At 37.9% G+C, this 21020-nt stretch overlaps 1 protein-coding gene across 1 annotated transcript; it reads left to right on the plus strand.

Annotated features, from left to right (window-relative positions):
- Window positions 1–14376: 14376 nt before the first annotated feature.
- Window positions 14377–19087, plus strand: LOC134654772 (uncharacterized). Its single transcript, XM_063510243.1, has 3 exons — window positions 14377–14564; window positions 17836–18038; window positions 18370–19087. The coding sequence occupies exons 1-3, from the start codon at window positions 14377–14379 to the stop codon at window positions 18867–18869; spliced, it is 891 nt and encodes a 296-aa protein (XP_063366313.1). The 3' UTR covers window positions 18870–19087.
- Window positions 19088–21020: the final 1933 nt, after the last annotated feature.

Consider the following 21020-nt stretch of genomic DNA (forward strand, 5'->3'; position numbering starts at 1 on the left):
AATTAATGAAAAGGTTGTTTATATACTCAAATAAACCACGATGTTGTCAACTATAAAACAATGTATTTGCTCGATTTATTATAAATGAAACTATACCCTTACAGAAGTGTATAGGTATTATATCTGCTTTGGTGCTTTGCGTCAATTTCATTTTTTGCAAGCACATCAAACTACAATGCAATGCTGAGCAATGAACTGCGGCGGCGTAAATAAGGCTCTTAGGATCATGTTACTACTAGATCCGCTAATTTGTTATGCAATTAAAAGTTACAGGTTGTAACTTGTTTTCACGGAATATCGGTAGTTGAAACGTACAGTCAAGTCTAATAATATGAATATGCATCGGAACTAGTTAGAAAATAAAAATAAATGTACATAGGTACTACATTATTTAGACTTAGAGGTACTAGTCAATAGGGTTTGGTTATTAATTACTTAAAAGAAAAAACGAAATTCTAAGTTCGTGTTTATTTCCATAAATTACATATGCTCAATTAGTGTTTCTGAACGCAACCATATTTAAGACCGAATGGTTTTATACCTGTATCCATTCATCGACCTTCTTTCTCAACAACTCCCACTGTTAACATCGCTCTTTATTTGAGTTTTTATTGAAAATACATAATTTTCTTTGATTAAAAGTGACTTTTAATCATCCACCAACATAATGGTGCCGAAACCAGGGACCTTTAGATCAAGAATCAGCAATAATCAGATTAGAACAAACTGAAGCAATCTTTAAAAAATACAATGACTTGACGCTGGAACTAGCCATATTAACAGTGTGACGTTTACACAATAAAAGTGCAATGCGAACTACCTGCAAGTCGACATTCTGTTGTCAACTGTCATGGCGTGCGGACGGGTCGCAAAGCACATGACTGAGCAACTGAGTTTTATTTATCACCTTGTAATACAAGGGAACCTAGACGTCACAATGGCGACGAGGATAAAGAACGTAAGAAAAAGAAAAAAAACCGATGTAGTTGCTAAGTAACTGACAAAAAGACATTGAAATTGACAAAATTGACAAGAGTTTGAAATTTTCTTTTTTCAATCAAAGGGAGGGAGACGAATTACCCAAAATAGCACAGGTATGATTGACCCATGGTGGATTTAATTTATAGCTCTGAGCACATAAACATCTTTATAAGGTACACTTATGGTATTTAAACTATATTATGGTCGACAAAAGAACTATTTTTACGCTAATAGTATTACTATAGGGCACATTTCAACGTCTCATTCAGTTTAAATACTATTTAATGCTTTTACCTTTCTAAAAAGGTGAACCGAAATTAAGCCAAATACGGTAAAATAAGTTAATATAAAATAGAAATAAAACTTTTATAGCGACTGTGAATTTAAGGAAGCGTATAAAACTATAATTAGGCTATACGTATAATAAATAAACTGTCGCGCATATTGCTGTGTAGTGCTGTATATGTCTGTTCACCGGTAATGTATTTGTTACCTGTAGGTAACTAAGTAAGTATATCAACGTGGTACCGTCTGCGTTAACGTTTGTTGAAACAATATCTGGGTGCGACGTAGTTTATTATTAGCTCACAAAGATATCAAAATGTATTAGAACAAATTAAAATATTTTCTGAAAATAATTTAATTTGTTTTTATTTCAAGTAGACACACTACTATAAATTATAAACTTTGAATAAATGTCATATACTAAGAAAAAGTGACCAAGGCCTCCAGTGCCCCAGGCTGGAATCGAACCAGCACCTGCCGCGATAGCAGAGGACGCTGGTTCGATTCCAGCCTGGGGCACTGGAGGCCTTGGTCACTTTTTCTTAGTATATGACATTTATTCAAAGTTTATATCAAAATGTATTAACGACAAATGCTTAATAATAGTTCACATAATAGGTTTAACACTTTTAACCAGAAGTTATGTACCTACCTAAATAAATAATAAGTGTACGCTTTATTTAGCGTCAGACTCAATAAAAATCAACAGATCAGCTGCTATACAACATCTGCTACTTAGCTTACGTGTGCTACTTAGAGATGCATTTAAATTATTTAACCAAATCAGCATAATATTATCTGGGTCTTGTTTCTATCATGCAAAATGAAAAAATGAGTAAACAAACTGATTCTGTTGGTGAAATTTGTCGTAAAGCTTAAGCTTAATACGAGTATTCTCCAAAAAGGGAATACCTTTATAGTTGTCAATGTTGTTGTGTTAATATTGCACTCACCCTCCTGGGGCCCAGCCATACAAGGAAAAAGTCTTGGCTATTGAAATCTGAATTTATAATGTAGGATTCAGGGTTGATTTTGTTTTGTTTAAAATGGAACGAAGCAAAACAGATGCAGCTCTGCTTCAATTAAACATTAGGTTGTGTCACTAAGGAGCAAAATGTCATGATTACGGCGATGACGAACATTGAATCCTGAACGAAGCGAGGGATTCTAAAATGGAATACTGAGCGTAGTGAGGGATTCAAGTGTTAACGCCCAAAGTGAAAATAATTTTGCTACCATGTGGCCCATACTGCTTACCACATCACATAATACATAAAGGAAAAAAATAAAAATAAGCCTAGTCTAAAGAACCTACAGAGTCTAAAGCGTATAAAGAGTCTAAAGAGATTAAAGAGTCTAAAGAGTATAAACAATCTAAAAAGTAAAGAAGCTAAATTGTCTTACCAGGCTAAATGGTCCAAATGGTCTAAATAGTCTAAATGGTCTAAATAGTCTAAAGAGTCTAAGGAGACTACAGAGTCAAAGTTAGAGTCTAAACTAAAGATTGTAAGAGTTTAAATAGTCTAAAGAGTCTATATAATCTAAAGAGTCTAAAGTCTAAAAGGTCTAAGAGTCTGAAGAGTCTAGAGTCGTACTTACATGTGTGCAGTAGACAAAATTTTGTTGAAAATAATTATTAAAAAAAAAAACTTTCACCGAACTTAGAAAGTACCTACTACAGCTGATAGGACCGTGGGCCTTGGGAAGGTATGGTTAGGCTTAATAATTCTGCCGCGCCAGCAATGATTGCGCGGTGATCGATTGCATTTGGAAACTCATGAAATGCTTACCTTGTCCTCCTTAAATAAGATTCTTTATTTAAACGAGTTTTCAAATCCAAGTACCGCGGTTATGGTGGTGGGGCAGGGTTGCTGATACCGACTATGGTGTATTTAAAATAACTAACTACACATTGACACAACCTTGCCTGTGAATATGAAAACTAGCAAAGTCGAGTTTCAGAGACTGAAAAGACGAACGTATTAATGTATAGAGGTCATGCAAGATACGAGTTCCGTATAAATAAATACAATTGGAGTAAAGACTCTGTGAGTGGAACCTAAGTCCGAATAAGGAAATACCATTGGAGTGAAAACTCCGCGAGTGCTGCATGAGATATCGGCCCATGTAGTGCAAATGATAAGTTCTTCAAAATTAAACATAAATATATTTCAGGAAAAAAAAATCCATAAAATATTGTTATGAAATGAAATTATTTATTTCCAGAAATAGTTTCCATATGTTACAATGAAATTATACTATACTACTAATTAAAACTAAACATTAACTAGACCTAGGGGCGTGTCACACGGACCTCATGTGACTATAATTAACGCTAAGGAGTGAAACTCGGGTTATTGTCACAAAGACTCGTTGAACTTTAATGTATGTCTTGGGGTCCAATCCTATATGTGTCTACCTGTTCTGTTTGTTACACGTTAGGTTACTTCGGTAATTTCTTAAGTATAGAAACTCGGTAGTTAGAAGGTACTTACCTAACGCACATGTTTCGTGCTTACTTACGGATAGTACCTGTTACAATGATGTCTTAATTGTCCGCTTCAGAATGTGCCTGAGTGTACGGAGTGTGCCTGCTAGCTGTGAGCACTCTTCCAAATACGCACGGTTCAAAAGCTAGCGTAATGGACGTTTTTAAAGTTGCTGTCGACAAATTAGACGAATACTTTTCGCAAGAACAGAGTTGGTATGAACGATTCATAGACCCGACTCGACTAATGCAACAAGAACTGGACTGTGAAAATTTCTAATCTAATATATTCCTAATGATTCTAATATACTTCAATGCGGAAAGGAAAACGATCTTATTGACCAAATCGTTGAAAATTGAGCCTCCGCGGATCTAAAGGAAAATGTTGAATCTAGGGGTTTCAGTTACAATAAACAAGTGATTATGGGAAGAAATTTGATAAAATGTTAGGAGGCAACTGAAAGACTTTTGGGCAAACATAACATACCTTTCTTTCCTCTAAAAGATAAAATGTGCCGGCATGTTAGTGTTGAGTCGCTCACTCGTGAGGCACCTCATTTGTACCACTCATTTTGTTAATTTGTCGCAGTACTTCGTACCGCAAAAATGTCTTACTTCACTCCTCTATTCATTTTACTCATTTACTCGCGCGCATCACATTAATCTGAGGTGGTAAGTTAGTCACTTCTATATAATAACTAGCGACCCGCCCCGGCTTCGCACGGGTTAACAAATTATACATAAACCTTCCATAAAAAAATTGTCGCTGTTGGAATTAATGGAATAGTCGATGCTGAAAATATGCTAGTACCTCACCTCATTTGAAGTAAGACATTGTAACACCTCATTTTATTAAATGAGGTACTCATACAAACTCATTTTAAATTGATGTCCTACCCATCACTACGGCATGTGATAAATGTGTCTGCAAAGGCCAATTCAAAATGCAAAAGGCACTAGGACTAAATGAGTACCGATAAAAGTCGACGGGCCGACTAAATAAAAGTCCAAAAATTTAATAAATTACCTAAATCCAATCAACTACTTAATTTTAGTGCCAAAAGAACACATAATTCTATAAATTAACAATAAGATCAAAGGTTAATTAAAGGTAAATAAGTAGACGCTGGGTCTGTCACAATACCACACACCGTGTAGGTATCTAAAGTAAATGCTGAAAAATAAAACAAAGTACCAATCAGTGGCGATGCGTGAAACCTTGCACTCCCACTGCGCTACTTTATATTGCCGACCAAAGTCGTAAACTTTTTAAGGAATTTTTACGTTTTGCGAATCAAACATGCAATAGGTAGCTTATTGGTCGCTTTATTATTACTTACTTAATTATACTACTTAATTTTACAGTGCATTGGTGTTAGCTGTAATGCTGTAAGATTTGATTTCAATAAATATCAATATCAATATGACTTGTTCCTAATAGTGAAAACATACACATACGAACATAGTAATCAAGTCCGTAAAACGGACGGCCAAGCGATGGCGTCAATATCGGACAATTACCCAGATAGAGATGAGTTTTAATTAAGTGTAATAAAAAGGCACGTTAGTGGGAAATTTATACTGTGTACGTATAAAAACGTAAGGACCAGACGTGATCTTGATTGCACCAAATTACAGTTTGCCTAGTTGAGGTTGAGACTAACAAAATCAAACAAACCTTGTAAATTGAGGTTGCAGATCGAGTCTCTCTATATTTTCAAGAGTACATATATATTATCAAAGAGTTATTTACTTAAGTCGTTGTTTAATTATCATATAGGTACTAAGTACCAAGTATGAACTAAAACTCAAAATGGCCTAGGGTTTTATTAAAGCAACGGAAAAAAAATAAAAAATTTTTTTCGAACAATGGACTCGGTGAAACCGTGTTCATGGTAATGAAATTCCATTGGTTCCTTGTAAAATATACATAATTAGAGTTAAACAATATATGCCACCATCAAGATAGGAAAATGAACATACACTGGTGCTAGATTTGCTCTATAATATATCTGTAAGTACTTAATTGAACCTAATGGAAGCAAAATGTCTATAAAAATAATAATATTAATGTGACCGTTTACTAGTCAAGGATAAAATCAGCTTACAATTAGTACGCAGGTATTAATGTTGTCTTCATAGCATAAATTTTATTATTCGTTGCATAAGTAACATTAAGTTGCTAGATTATAGAGTCGAGATACGATACGATACGAGATATTTGAATATAATTGATGTCTATATTGTATTCCAAGTATTGCGACCATAATTATCTCTTCAAGTGGCAGGAACCGGTTTCCGGACAATTTAAGTCATTTAGATCTTGAAAGGTTATAGAACGATGATATAATAATATATCCAACGCAATTTATAATAATAACGGTCAATTATAATAATATGTAGGTACATCATTATCATTATACATGAGTAATATAAATCTATTTATATGCCTAGAACTAGATCATTGTTGCTTAAATAACATACCTGTACACAAGTAAAAACTAAACAGTTTGTTGTGGTATGTGCTGTAACAGTGTGGCATTCCTACCTACTTAACATTGGACCATTTATGAATATTATAAATTGCATTCTATCTATACATATAGGTATACTGTAAATATCAAACAAGCCAAGTAAAACTGAGGCAATCAGTTGTTGCCAATAAATAATGTACAGGTTCAAGATGTTATTGGCAAGCGACCTGTAGGTTAGAATTTTATTGTAAACCATAGACTGGGAATCCTCTAGACGGAGTTAAGAGCAATTATTTCATGAAACCGATGCTGTCAAAAATACTGAAGTGCCGTGATTGGTCCGTTCAAAGACACGGACGTCACACAAAGACACTTTGACTCGAAGATGGAGTAAAACTACCGTATATTTGTGGCAGAGGGGGTAGCGCTACTATGCTCAGTCTAGAGGATGTCTTGTCTGTGTTGTAAACTCACTAAATAGGTATTAATTATGTGAAACATGTATGTAGCTTGTATGCTAATGAAAATACCTAGAAATGTGTAAGCTTCAAAAGAAAATATGTGGCAATTAAGGTTAATACTCGTAAGATAAAACTCCGAGTTATTATCAAAACTGCAAAAAGGAGGAGGAGGATATTGTAAAAGTAAAATAATAATAGTAGTAAAACACTTTATTGCGCTAAACAAGTACTTAACAATAAGAGTATACAATAAATGTGTACAAAGGTGAACTTATCCCTTTAAGAGATCTCTTCCAGCTAACCATTAAGCAACCGAGAGAGATATTAGAAATAGTTGTAAACATTCCAAGGTTTGGTATTGTTGAAAAATGTTTATCGTTGAACTGTTGTAAAATGAATGTAATACATCCACACCTCGCCGAGTTCCTTTCGCCGGTTCTTCTCGGGTCTGTGGTTAACGCCGTTTCCAAACCTGTAGTAGTATGTCTGAATTAGAATCTTAATAACGTAGATAAGTAAAATAAATAAAACATTATAAAAAGGAAGAGATGTGACGTTTACACAATAAAAGTGCAATGCGAACTACCTGCAAGTCGACATTCTGTTGTCAACTGTCATGGCGTGCGGACGGGTCGCAAAGCACATGACTGAGCAACTGAGTTTTATTTATCACCTTGTAATACAAGGGAACCTAGACGTCACACATATGTAGAAATAGTTACAACCCTGTTCATTTTATTCTTTGATCTGATATACATACTACAACAAACTGTGTGTCGTATGTGTCTTTCTCATGTTTAGTTATGTCCCTATGAGAAAGACAGAGCTTGAGTTAGATTTATGTTTATACGTACATGACTTTGGAGTAAAATAAATTTAACTTTATTTTCAATCAATAAGTCTGATTTTGCGTTAACCTTACTTAACGAATCGTCTGTTTTACACTATGCTTACGAGTTTACCTATAGATAGACATAGTATATCTGTTATCCATATCAATGTAATAAATATAGGTAAATAAACAATGTTAAAACGTAATAACAATAAAAAAGCTTAATATTAACTCTTCTTCTTCAACCTAGCGTTTTTCCGGCATAGCGCCAGGGTCCGCTTTCCTGCTTAGTCTTCTCCACTTTGCCCGGTCTTCGGCATCCTCATGTGTGAGATTGTTCTCTTGCATGTCCGCTGTCACGACGTCCAGCCAGCGCTTCTTAGGCCTACCGCGGCCGCGTGATCTAGGGCCTTGGACAGTGAGATTCAGGCATCTATTTCCGACGTAGTCTACCGGTCTGCGGCGTATATGGCCATACCATCGGAGGCGACTTTCCTGCAGCTTATCCGCTACGTCACGGATTCCGAGGCTGCCACGGATGTGTTCGTTACGTATGCGATCTAGTCGCGTAACGCCACACATCCATCGCAACATCTTCATCTCCGTGACGTGAAGCTGCTGGACATGCCTTCCGAGGACAGGCCAGGTCTCGCTACCATATAGAAGGACTGGTCGGATGATGCTCTTGTACACAAGGCCCTTTAGCTTCACCGGTATCCTGGGGTCGCAGAGGACACCGGTTACTTCTCGCCATTTTGCCCATGCAGCGCTAATTCGGGCTTGGACGTCGTGATCGATTTCACCCGATTCGTGCAGCACGGACCCAAGGTATTTGTATTTATTCGTTTTCACGACAAAGCATACAGGAAACATATTTCTAAGTGTTATTTAATACGTAACTAAGTACCGCCTTCTGTTTAGCATTAATATGTACCTATAAAACTTTAGCTATAAATAAAAAAGATATCTATTTTCAATCAGTAAGACTGATTGACCGAAGCGTAGCGAAGGTCTACGTTTTGACTCGGGCATTTTGCTTTTGTATGTCCGGATGTTCTCCTCTACAGGTCGCAATTCTTAACCGATATTCGTGAAATTTTGTGACCGAATTCTATGACTAAATAAATTTTTTTTGTCGATCCGGTTTTTGGAAATTTTTCAAAATGGCGGAGTCGTGATAGCTCCCGCCTAAACAAATAGTCGTATCGGTATCATAATAGTTTTTTCTTTTTGAGATATGTTTATAGATTAAATGGCCAAAAATTCAGAAAATTTGTATCGCTGGTTTTGGCGGTATTTAGATATTTCGTTTTAACCTGAGAATGAGTAGCTAAATTTCGTCAGCTTTAGTAAGAACTATAATGAAGTATTTTGCAAACGTTCGCTTTTTTGTTTGCATCGGCAGGTCCCTGGTTCCATCCCCAGTAATTGTATACTTCTACATAACTTTTTGTATTTTTTTATACTTAAATTTCGTATAGTTGTTTTTTATTTTATTTTTTTATTTTGAAAAAATGAAAAATTTTGTATTTTTTATTTATCAAGCGCGGGTTAAGCGTATTCGTTTAATTTTTGTTTGTAGCTTTATGTAGTTTAAATTTTTTGTTTATATTACATGTATTATATTTTAATAAATATTTTTGCCATACATTTATTCAGTTTTAAGCTCTGCTCGCGAGGTCTACAGCTCACAGAGCCACTAGTTTTATTAGATCCTAACTTGGTGATTTGTCTGTTTTATACCACGCTTAATAAATACGTATGTTTCGACATTATACCTTTCTTATGCATATTAGTTTTGAGCTTTAATAGGTTTGGGTATGGATGAAATTGGATAAAATAATATCAAATATCAAAATGACATTGATCATCCAATCACATTAACGGGTCTACATCGCGCTAATGAAGTTTTCATAAAAGTTTGCATAAATACAATTGACATTGATATAGCTTCCGGAGAATCCATAGCTGCACAACCGGTAGTTGTGGTTACTCTTACCACTTAACCCTGTCAAAGAGCTGGCCACTCTGCGATGGCGACTTGGTAACGCGGTAGCGTGTACGGTGACTAAATCCTGTCAATCAGGTACTGTACATATACACAACAACCTGGTGAGGGTCAAACACAAACTACGCGGTAGCGTGTACGGTGACTAAATCCTGTCAATCAGGTACTGTACATATACAACAGTTCTTCTCATGCTATAACGGTTGATGGCATGGAAAACCACCCCACCTACTGACATCAAAGTTTCTGGCCAACCCTGCGATGTGTCTAGTGTGACAAACGCCTCACAACGAAAGTTAGTCTAAAGATCCGTTGCTAATGTGTAATTGTGGGTAACCCTCTGCTATCAGAGGCTTAGACGTGTTCTCGACTCCTATCACTTAACCGTGTCAAAGAGGCAAGAGCCTGGCCCACTCTGCGATGGCGACTTGGTTGGTTTAACGTGACACGTTGCGTTAAGCTTTTGCTTTTTTTAATTAGTAAAAAAATAAATCAGAAATTAACAAGTTCAGTTTCAATTTTACCGATGCGATCCAAGTTAAACGCATTAAATGTAGAGCACACGATTGGGTGAGTGTAACGAAGGCGTTGGGCACAGTGTTTCGCTTGCGATGTGTGTGTATCGGAAACTATTCCCAACATGCGAGTCGGGTTCTGTCCTACTCTTGGAGAATAAAGTTGCTGTAATAAGAATGTAGTCCCAACGTGGTGACGTTACAGCGTTGTATCATCAGAATGTCGATTAAACGCAATGTATTGGGCTCGAAATCCACAGAGAGAGCGAGCGAGCGTACTGAAACCAACAATAATAACTTAAAGAATCAAAAAAAGGGAATCTCCATCATCCTTGTCAAGTGTAACATTATCGAAAAGCATTATTAACTAAACAACACATTGTTGAAAATCGCACCTATTCAGAATCAGAATCAGAATCAGAACATTTATTGATAAAAGCAAATTTCATTTACATGTCAGAAATGGGGTTATAAATATTTACAAGATATGTCACAACAAGTATACATTCATACAAATTTATAGGTACAGGCAATAATACAAGTAGGTACAATATCAGAAAAAATGTTAGGTACATTCCTATAATATAAGACCAAAATTCGAGGACATATAAAAAAATTACAAGGCATTTGTAATTATATTTAACAGTCTTTAGAGGAACATGGCTGGGTGAGTAAAAGGTACCGTTGACGGGTATACTTGAGACCACAGACTTAAATATACCTAGATGACGCAAATGCATCTACTTCGCGTGTCCGAACCCCGACGAATCGTCGAGGTTGACCGTCGCTACTGACAGTCCACGCGCGTCAGTTGTTGCAGCCGGTAGTTCGTAAAAAATTAAAAAATGCCTCGTTGCGGGATAAGTAACTGCAACAGCCCAAAAATTGCAAGCACCCAAGGGCAAGGACATATTTCCTATCACAGGTAAGTAATTTTAAAATGATATTATGCGTAAATTCATTTTAAAGCAATTTTTTAAGTATTCCAAGTTGTGTTTCCAATAATATACCTAAGTAACTATAGATTAACGTTACAAAACTATATTTACATTACATTGCGCGTTTGCTTTGAGCATTTGATCTGACGTTGTGTGTTAAAGAGTCGATGAATATCGGAACTAGCGATACTGTCGCGCATCGCTTCGACTTCGTGGTACGGGCCATTAATCATTCGTCCGTCAAATTTAGCGACTAGTGTTGTTCGTTCTACAATATCAATAATCGATTCTAATCGATTACTCGATTTCGAACAGACGAAAGATATTATCTAGTATTAAAAAAAATAATTAATCGTTATTATTAAAAAAGGAGGGTAATTTGAACATATACGAATATATGTTTATACGTTTAGTATGTTTATAAATTACTACCGTGTTTCAAAAAAACTTTCATTATTTTTGTTTTCCACATAATCCAGTCATAGATTTTGAAAATACCAGTTTCATTGAAAGGAAAAGTTGGGAAGAAGATCATTCGTCTGTCAGAAAATCGATGTCATTCATGACAATCGATTTGTGATTTTTGGCGTGGTTCGCGGGGGAGCGGGGAGTGAGCGAGCGAGACCGCAGATATAAAATCTATGAGTATGAGCAAGACAGTTGAATCGTAGCGGGGAAGAGGGGCATCGGTGTCTTTGAATCGGTTAGGGTTTCCCATCACTAAATTGCAGCTGTGACGTCACAGTAGGTGGTAAAAAGTCGGCACGCTTGGTTTCAATACAAATCGTGATATTTGCTTTATCTATGGTATATTTAAGTCTGTGCTTGAGACTGATTTATTCCATTATAACTTAAGTGTTTTATAAGCGCGGCGCGCTCTTTCTTTCTTCCGTGGTTTTATACATCATGCTATCTTAACATCACATCGAGGGACCTACAATTCTGTTTCTTCTGGTAACGGCGGACTCCGGGAGGTCCACACTCGTCTTCTGGAAGACGCTGGTGGTGTCATCTCGCAAAGAACTCAGAGGTGCCCGAGGTGGTACTACGTCTCGTTCGCCTTCGCTGGGTGTCTTCGTGAAGTGGCCTTGGCGGAGCTAGACGCACCGTTCTTCTGTATGCCCGTCGGTACTGGGCTGATGGGCCTGCTCCTTGGCTCCCTTGAGTGTGCTGCGGTCGCGGCTGCGGAGTGACCCTCTGCGTGGGTCGAATGATGGCCGTCGGTGCCGTTGCCTGTAGAGTTCCTCCTTTCGACGTCGGCGTGGTTGGAAAGGTGTCGGTCCTTGACGTAGCGGGGCATTGATGTGGCGCTTTGACCGCGTTGGGTCTCTGCATCTCTGGTGGGTCTGTGGGTGTGTTTGTTATGTTGATGTTCTGTCACAGTCCGCTGGTCCCCGTTGATGGAAATTATCAGGCTTCTTATCGTCGTAATAGGCCCCACTATTGTTGATGCCTTTGATAGTTATGGTGATAGACTCGATCTTTTTTGATTCGGTTGGACGGAACGTCTTTATTCGGTAGCTTGCCTATTTTATACATATGAAGTTATCGGAGGCAAGCAATATGCGTTTATGTCACAGTAAACCAGAGTGCAACTGTTAAACATTGAAAGTGGCTAATTGCTGCAATAACAACCGTAGTTGTTATGCAAAAGGGGTGCGGATTACTTGGTGGCCGGGTAGGAACAGGGGAGTAATGTAGGTGAGTAATACCACGCGTGTAGTCTTGTATAGTAATCTCCTTTATTTCATAATGCCTAACCTTTTATACACGTAGATTGTCGCTGATACAAGCAATATGCGTTTATGTCGCAGTAAACAAAAACGGTATCCACGACGGGCAGCTCGGAATGCAACACCTCCTCCAGATGAGGTGCCGGGTTCATGGGACACATCAGAGGGTGTCCAGTAGGTGCGTCAAACACGCTGACGTACTCGGGCACGCCTCCGACAGTCCTCAGAGTAGAGCAAAGAAACGCTACGGCGTTCCGCGCACCAAAGGAATAGCTAACATCAAAGATCGCGAACAAGGTCGCATCGACATCCCATATGGGCACCAGACACAGGGACATAATTAAAGAAAGGACAGTTCCACCCGGAAGTAAGAAAGTGAATAAATAAAGCCAGATAATAATGTAACAGAAAACCTAAGATTAGATCACATACCGCCATCCAAGTAAAACAGTGTCCTATAACCACAGACAACTTACTTTATGCTATAACGCATAACATGTAAACATCATACTAACCGTGTAGGTAAAAGTAAACAGTAAACACATGAACCAGTCGGACTCGACAGCTCACTCATACTCGGTAAACTTATGACTTGGGTTCTGGTTGAGTACTAAGTATTTTTATTTAATTATGTTTATGTATATATTTATTTATATGTATGTATTCATATTTATATGTATGTATTCATATTAATATGTATTATATATGTGTATTTATATTAGAATGTAGGCTAAAGGTTTTAATTATTTACTTGGGTAATAATTGAACCATAATTTGCTTTTCAGTACATGTGTTCGTTTGTCTGTCATTTTCATTTGTCTACTCTCAATTGCTCAAAGGTTGACTGGAAGAGATCTCTTATAGGGATAAGTTCGCCTTTGTACATTGTATACTTTCTTTTAATTGTATCTTAACCTGTCTTATGTACAATAAAGTGTTTACATACATGCATACATACATAAACTACTGAGAAGGTAAACCCTTATTACTACAACTGGCTATCCTGTCGCCTGTCACGGTAAACAGAAGACCGACGGCGATTGGACATAGCAGCTAACTTCAAACGCAACTCAAGCCACAACGTTAACGACAGCTTAACCTTCAACTCATATCATGAGCAAACTCTCGCAGCAACAAGCCTGCTTTGAAAGCATTAAGTCCCTGTGCATCAACTACAAAAAAGACTCAACGGACAGAAAAAATAGTGACTATTTAAACAAACGGCTGGCTAATCTCGACGCCTTATGGGAAGAATTCGAAAACCAACATGGGGTCCTTGATAAGGAAATCGAGGACAAGAACATTAACTACTTCTTGGAGGATATCCACGCGAAAACTAAAAACATGACACCTATAACTATAACTACCCTATAACCCTACCCCCTACCCCCGTATACCCTACCTACCTACCCTATAACTATAATTATAACTTACCTATTTGATGGATGTAGCACCGCACACACACACACGCACTCACACATACACGCACTAAGCATTATACATAAAGGTTAGTCCCCGAGCTCTCGCATATCTAAGTAGTCCCAGAGCCAGTCAACGTCAAGGCGCATCCAAAAGACATACCAAAACAATTGGCTGGGCGAAAGCTCGAATTCCGCGCCATAGAAGGTATTGTCCGGAGCTATAAAAGATAACTTCCCAAAATGGCGCTCCCCATCTTCCCAGGCGGGAGTTTGAAGAGACATGCAGGGATGCCCCTCCGGAGAGATAAAACAGGACTGATAAACCAGTCCATACTGAGGGTGGTTAGAAAACACCCTCGAGTACATAAACTAAAGCCCGTGGCGCGCCGCGAATGCGACACTACGCGCATGAACATGAGCGAGAACCTGTGCTGTATCCATGATACTACCACTAAACTAATTATGAAATTATAGTGAAATTATACAGACCACCCAGGATGCAATTAGAAACCAGCGATAATAAATTAACAGAATCCAAAAAAGGGAATCTCCATCATCCTTCTCAAGTGTAACATTACCGTAGAGGGAGAGGTGGGTTATGAATGGGGAGAGGAGGTTTGAGAGGGGGGTGAGAAGGGATTTTAAGGCTACTGCTACAAAAATAATGTATTCCAATTTAAAATGGAGCTATAGTAATACGCATAATAAAAAAAAATCGATCCAACAATCTTCCAAAATCACCTTTGTATGAAAACCCCTCTCACCCCAAATACGAGGCACTACGGGGTGAGGTGGGTTTTCCTCTTTATCGTCAAAGTTATGAAATGGAACTACCCAAAATAAAATAAAAACTAAAATACAAACGTCCGGAACACTTATTATATATGTTATGGACCAAGTGATTAATGAGGGCATTATGAATAATGACAAGCTATATTTGGGGGGGGGGGAGTCGCCTGATGGGCCAAAGACGGAGAGTCCTTGCTTTTGTTTATAATTTAAAAATTTTGCTTAAAGACTGCGATTTAAGGAAAATCCATCATGGACGACTGGGAAGGCAGGCCCCCAGACAGTGTCGGACTCTTACCGACTAAAAACCTTAACCCGCAGTTTTTAAGCAGCTCTCTTGGATTTAGAAATTTTTTCGTTGTTCAAAAGGAGGAGGGAGGTTTGGGGGGAAGTGTGAGAAAGGAAGCTTAACTACCCGCTAGATCCTTGCCTCAGCCAGTGCTTCAAGGCCGGGAGAGAACATGCTTTCTCCCGTTTGGTTTCTGCGGGGTGCTCAAGTCAGACATTTTGACGCCGTTTCCAGCTTCTCCATGTTTGACCATCGCCCAACTAACTACATTTTTTATTCTATGAGTCAACTTGTGGGTGGGGGATTTCTGATGCATGCATGCTTATAACTATGGGCTTCCTATCTTATGCCCACTGATGGGGAGATGGGTCGGAGATCTTTTGTGGACCGCTTGTGTGGCTGTGGGCGCCCTCTTTTGGATGGGGCTACCCTTTGGAAGCCTGCTCTTTTGCTTCGGAGATGTATTTTTGCGTGTCTCCTCGCAGTGCCCTCTTTTCGTTACCTCTGCCATCAGTAGTTATTACTGCAAAAATAAGGAGGGGGGGGGGGAACAGAGAGCCTGTCGTACGGATGAACTTTAACCTCCAACCGTTTTACCTCCACTGTGAGGCCCCGGCAGATCCTTGCCCCAGCCAGTGCTGAAAGGCCGGAGAACAAAAAGGGGTTCTCCGTTAAGGCTTCTGCTGGAGCGACACGTCCGTGAAGGCCACCGGTAGCCACTTGTGGGTGGCTCACCTATTGTTTGCCGTTTCATCCGCCCGACAGGCGCCTGTCAAGGTTGGGAGATGCATGCTTCAGGAATTTTTGGACAGATGCTGTTTAATCTTTAAAAGTGAAAGAAAAGGAAAAGAAAAGAGAAAGATAAGGGGAGCATGCTGTCCTGTTGATGCTTAACTACAGTTTTATTTAACTACATGCTGAATTTGAGATTTTTTTACATTTATTAATTAGGATTGTTCATTTTTTTTAGACCGCCATTTTTATTTTATTTTCTGAAAATATAGGTTAGTTTAAGATACCAATTTGAATGATTTAGTAATTCGTGGCTCGGTTGAATATTTATAATTTATTGAAAATATGAGATACGACTTCTCGTAAATTACATGTCGTGGCTGAATTGATAAAGCACAAGCAACAACAAGCATTAAAAAAAATAGTTGTCATTGTCTAATTGTATGTCACTGTCAATGAATTGTCATATTCGGATGTCAGTAATGTCATTTCATTTGAATATCTTAAAAGAATAATTTTATTTATATTAATTTATAAATATGGACGCAAAATTTGTAAAAGCCGATTCGAGAAATCTGCCTAAGTTAGACAACATAGTTTTACTGGAGTACCTAGCATCTAACTCCAACCATAACTTGGCTGAAATCAGGGGAGCAAAAATACTAATGTAAGTTCATAACATTTTGTAATTCAATTAGTTAGGCGTTTTGATTCTTAAAATTGTACCAAGCGTCCATTGCTAAGGCCGCTTAGCATGCAGTATACCGCAAGTCTAACGCAACTAGGTAAATGTAACTTCATATAAAAGTTTTTTCTTCTTAGTTACGAAGTAAGTAATATATAATTCAAGGCTGTCTATCGGCTTACTACCATTGTTGTATAAGAAACATAATTGAAATCATGAACCTATAATATTACGGACAGAGTTTCGCTTACAACACAACTGTGATTCCAACATCCACCAGTTTCATAGTATTTACGCGTGACACACACACATTAGACAGCCCACATCCACCAGTTTGCCGTCAGACGAATCGAAACGTCATTGAAGTAAACATGTCGAAGAAAAATATAAAATATCGCGGCATGCGTAGTTAAATCCTGCTAGAATTATACCGATCGAAAGAAAAAAAGTCACGGAATAACTTTTCATACTTAAGTTTATCAATTAGTACGTAAAATCACGATAATTTGTTGTTTATAAATTATCAAACTGCAAAACAGGAGTGTGACCAGGAACATGAATAGGGTAATTTCCCGAAAGTAGGGTAATTGATACCCTTCTTATTAAATCATTATGTATTAAGAGATCATTTAGGTAAATGGTTAAATTATTGATTGTGCATTTCAAACTAGGTTGGTATGGTAATTTCCCGATACTAAGGAGATTAGACGCTTACATGCATGTTTGATAGTTAACGTTTGTTTGTTATGTATTATATTTCTTTTGTTGAAAACCATATATGTTTCAAGTTAAATGTATAAATTAAAAAAACATGACGAACTGATTTCATTACGATGCTAACTATCATTATTCATTAGGTATTGAAAATAATGTTTGCACAAAGTAATTGTGCAATATTGCGTATTTTCAAGACCTATAAAATCAGATACGTACACACCTTTTTTATTGTGTAACGTAAAACTGTCCTAATTTTTTTATTTGAAAACAAGGACGATATTAAAAATAATTGTTTCACCATTAGGGGAGAATTTGTGTTACATGGTAACACTCGTCTACACGCACACATTCAAACCGTCCGCCATTGCAGTGTCACAGTTTGTCTTAGGTGACAGTCCGTCCGTAATATTCTAGGTCCATGATTGAAATGCTACGTTTGGATATTGAATTACATGCCCATTTTGCTAATTATATCCTATTATTTCAGGTCCTCACGTGATTCCTACTTGGAAACAGCTGTAGGATATGTTCAAATATGTAGAGAAGGTGGAGAGTGCAAAGTAAAAGCAAGAGTAGTTCCTGAACACAATGTTAACAAAAAACCCTACACTGTTGTGTGCATAATAAATGAAAATGATGATGTCATTATAGACTCAACTTGTGAGGATCCAACTTGTGCTGCTGCAGCAGGTAGATACATTTGTATTTAAATTTATACCTTTTTTTTTTGTAACAACCAACCTGGTAAAAGCCCCCGAGATGTCAAGAACATAATATTATTGCAGTATTTTAAAAGCACCTCTTTCACAAACATGCATGGATTAGGTATTTTATTAAGTAACTAGCTTTTGCCCATATGCATACATATCATGAAATAAAATTTCAATAAATATCTCCAGTTTTATCCTGTCAAGGTATGATTTTCGGGGGTAAAAAGCATCCTATATATTAATCTTATGATTGACACTTTTTATTCTGCCATGAAAACAATAACCTTCATTTAAATATAATTTGTGTTTAGGTGGTTGCAAGCACTCACTGTTGCTTCTCTTCTGGTTGGTCAAAAAGAGTTTGGAACCTGCATCCACTTCAACGGAATGTTATTGGAACAAACCACCATTGTCACCTGTTCGTGTAGAACATGTCTCTAGCAAAGACATATTTCCTCGAGCAAAGAAACTGAAACTGGATCCAAAAGATCCTTCCATTCTAGCAGAATTTTACGAAGAATGTGATAAGAGACAAATCAAAAATTCATTAATAGTTAAGCACAATCCTGAAAGGAGGGAACTTAACATGAACATTTTTGATCTAACCCTAACTTTAGTAGAAAAAAATTTAACATATGATTATTCCAGTTTCAAAGATTTTTTGGATGAAGTTGTTGACAGTCATGTTATAAAGACTATAAATGAGAAAACTGAAGGCCAAATTGCAAATATTGGCATAACATACGGCAGGGGAGGCTTACTGCATCCAAGCTTCATGAAGCTGCTCATTGTCAAACTGATGGTTCATTAGTGCAACAGATACTGGGCGGATACAAAGTCCCAGAAACCAGACAAATGCAACGTGGAAGAAAACTTGAATGGAGTGTGCTAAAGGAAGTTGAGCGTAAACTGAGCGTATATATACATAAATCTGGTTTTGTATTAATTAATGGAATATTAGGGGCATCTCCTGATGGTGTGGCCGACGACTTTGTTCTGGAAATAAAATGCCCAGCAACAGAAAAAGCACTGCATACTGTAACAACAAAATTTCTATTTCTTTATTTTTTCAATATCAAACAGTATGTGACCCATATTCGTTTGATACCCTTAACGCCATCTAGCGAGCACAGTCGATAACAACATGGTCCGGGTTGCTAGATTAAAAATAATTTCGGTGCCTTCCTATATTTTTGTTTTTTTTTTTAATCGAAAGGGGTTTGTAAATTAAAATTGTCTTCAAATATTGTTCTTTCTTTCTATTTAATATTAGTCCAAATAAAGAAGAAGGGTAATGTTTTCTTTTCAAAATCACCTAGGATCGCACGAATCCAGTTCGGGCTGTGGCAACTCTGTCATTTGGTCTGTCATTATTCTGCCAAAATGAAGGACGAGCATTTTCGTTGGGGTTGTTCCGCAAACAAAAAGCCTTTTCAGGCGATTTCTAACCCAATCGGGAGACATCTCCCTTTTGAGTGGGTATTTTAGTGATTTTTGCGACGGGTTTTGTGTGTAAGATTCAGTTTAATAATGTGGTGATTTTTATTTTCAGCCCAGGCGAAAAACTGGAGCCATGCCGCCCCAAATTTAGTGGCCCTTGATGGCCGTGTTTTATAGACCTCGCTTGTGTCGACATATTTTGCAAAGCACCTTTTGCGGGCCATTTTTCCACAGCGAGTAAGTTATCATTTGTTTTTTTAAGAGTTAACCTTCCGCCGCGCTGGTCAAATGTTAACCTTGACCTGACGCGTGTCGTTCCAAATTCGAAATTATGTATGTCTGGACTCCATTTTGTTGCAAGGTTATTTAGGTTCCAGCGTTGCTAAAGCGTTGTGTACTCTTGTCTTACTATTTGAAAACTTTTCCAGGGTCTACATTTTACCTGCAAATCCGCCTGGCGCGGGTTTTACTTCCTTGTGTGCCCGGTTGACAACGTTGACTGGTGATCGGCGGGTGCTGCCTTGGCCTGTACCTGAGAGGTTGACGACGTGGCGGTGTTGTTGGTACCCTAAACTCTGCGGACCAGGTCAGCTCCTTCCAACTTTTAATTTACTCCTACGGCGCCCAACATTATTCTAGTTTAATTGCAAATATTTGAGTAAAAGTGTTCAACCATAAGATTTTAGCCGCTAAACCCACATTCGCTCCCTCGACCTTATTGGAGTCTCAAGTTAGATAAAATTAAGAGCTAGACTAAGATAACTGCAGTGTTTACAAGGCCCTTAAGGCCCTAGTAATAACTTTCCTTGTCTTTTTTTATAAGAGAATAAACGTTGTAATTACAGTGGTTGTATTTTCCTTTTCTCGCCTTAAAATCTTTAGTATAGCCACCCTAAAATAATTTTGGTAACAGTGACGCCCAACGTGGGGCCTTCCTAGCGAGCTACCTTTAGTCACATTAGATATGAGCGCCGATAGGCATATAGCCGGCGGCGGCGCGCCGGTCAAAATTGGTCGTCGGCGGCGGCGAATCGGCGGCGTGGCCTTGAAACACCTTCGATTAATGAAAAACGAATTCAAACCAAAATTTTACCGAAAAAACATGTTTTTGCTGTAAGAAAGTTATGAAATAAATGCATTTTTTATTTTCAAGGATAATTTATTGAATAATGGTACGAAAAAAATTGAAATCTTATAAACTGTGCATAAGTGGTATCGCGCGGCATCAGAGGCGGTCTTAATCATGGCGAGGCTTTGGCCGGAAGATCTTAGCGAGGCCCTTATCTTTTGTGCTAAGTTAAAAATTGCGGATTGACTGTATCAGGGAAACGTCTTGTCGACAGTCCAAAAAAAACGAGCTCCGTCATTAACCAATATCGACCCAACAAAACCGATTTATGTCAAAAAGTGAGGCCCAACGCCGAGCTCCATGTAACACCGAAGACTTGATTTCGACACCTCCCAATGCGAGGCCAGAGAAGAACGCCATCGAACGAATCAAACGCCAAGTGTAAGCTTGGCT

The sequence above is a fragment of the Cydia amplana genome, chromosome 15 (assembly GCF_948474715.1).
Source record: "Cydia amplana chromosome 15, ilCydAmpl1.1, whole genome shotgun sequence".
Lineage (NCBI taxonomy): Eukaryota > Metazoa > Arthropoda > Insecta > Lepidoptera > Tortricidae > Cydia > Cydia amplana.

Bases quoted from the DNA above. Each gene is read 5' to 3' on its own strand.
- LOC134654772 (XM_063510243.1), top strand. From the start codon at position 14,377: ATGGCGCTCCCCATCTTCCCAGGCGGGAGTTTGAAGAGACATGCAGGG. The intron at 14,565-17,835 runs GTGCTGTATCCA...CTATTATTTCAG, and splicing joins ATGAACATGAGCGAGAACCT to GTCCTCACGTGATTCCTACT. The intron at 18,039-18,369 runs GTAGATACATTT...ATTTGTGTTTAG, and splicing joins AACTTGTGCTGCTGCAGCAG to GTGGTTGCAAGCACTCACTG.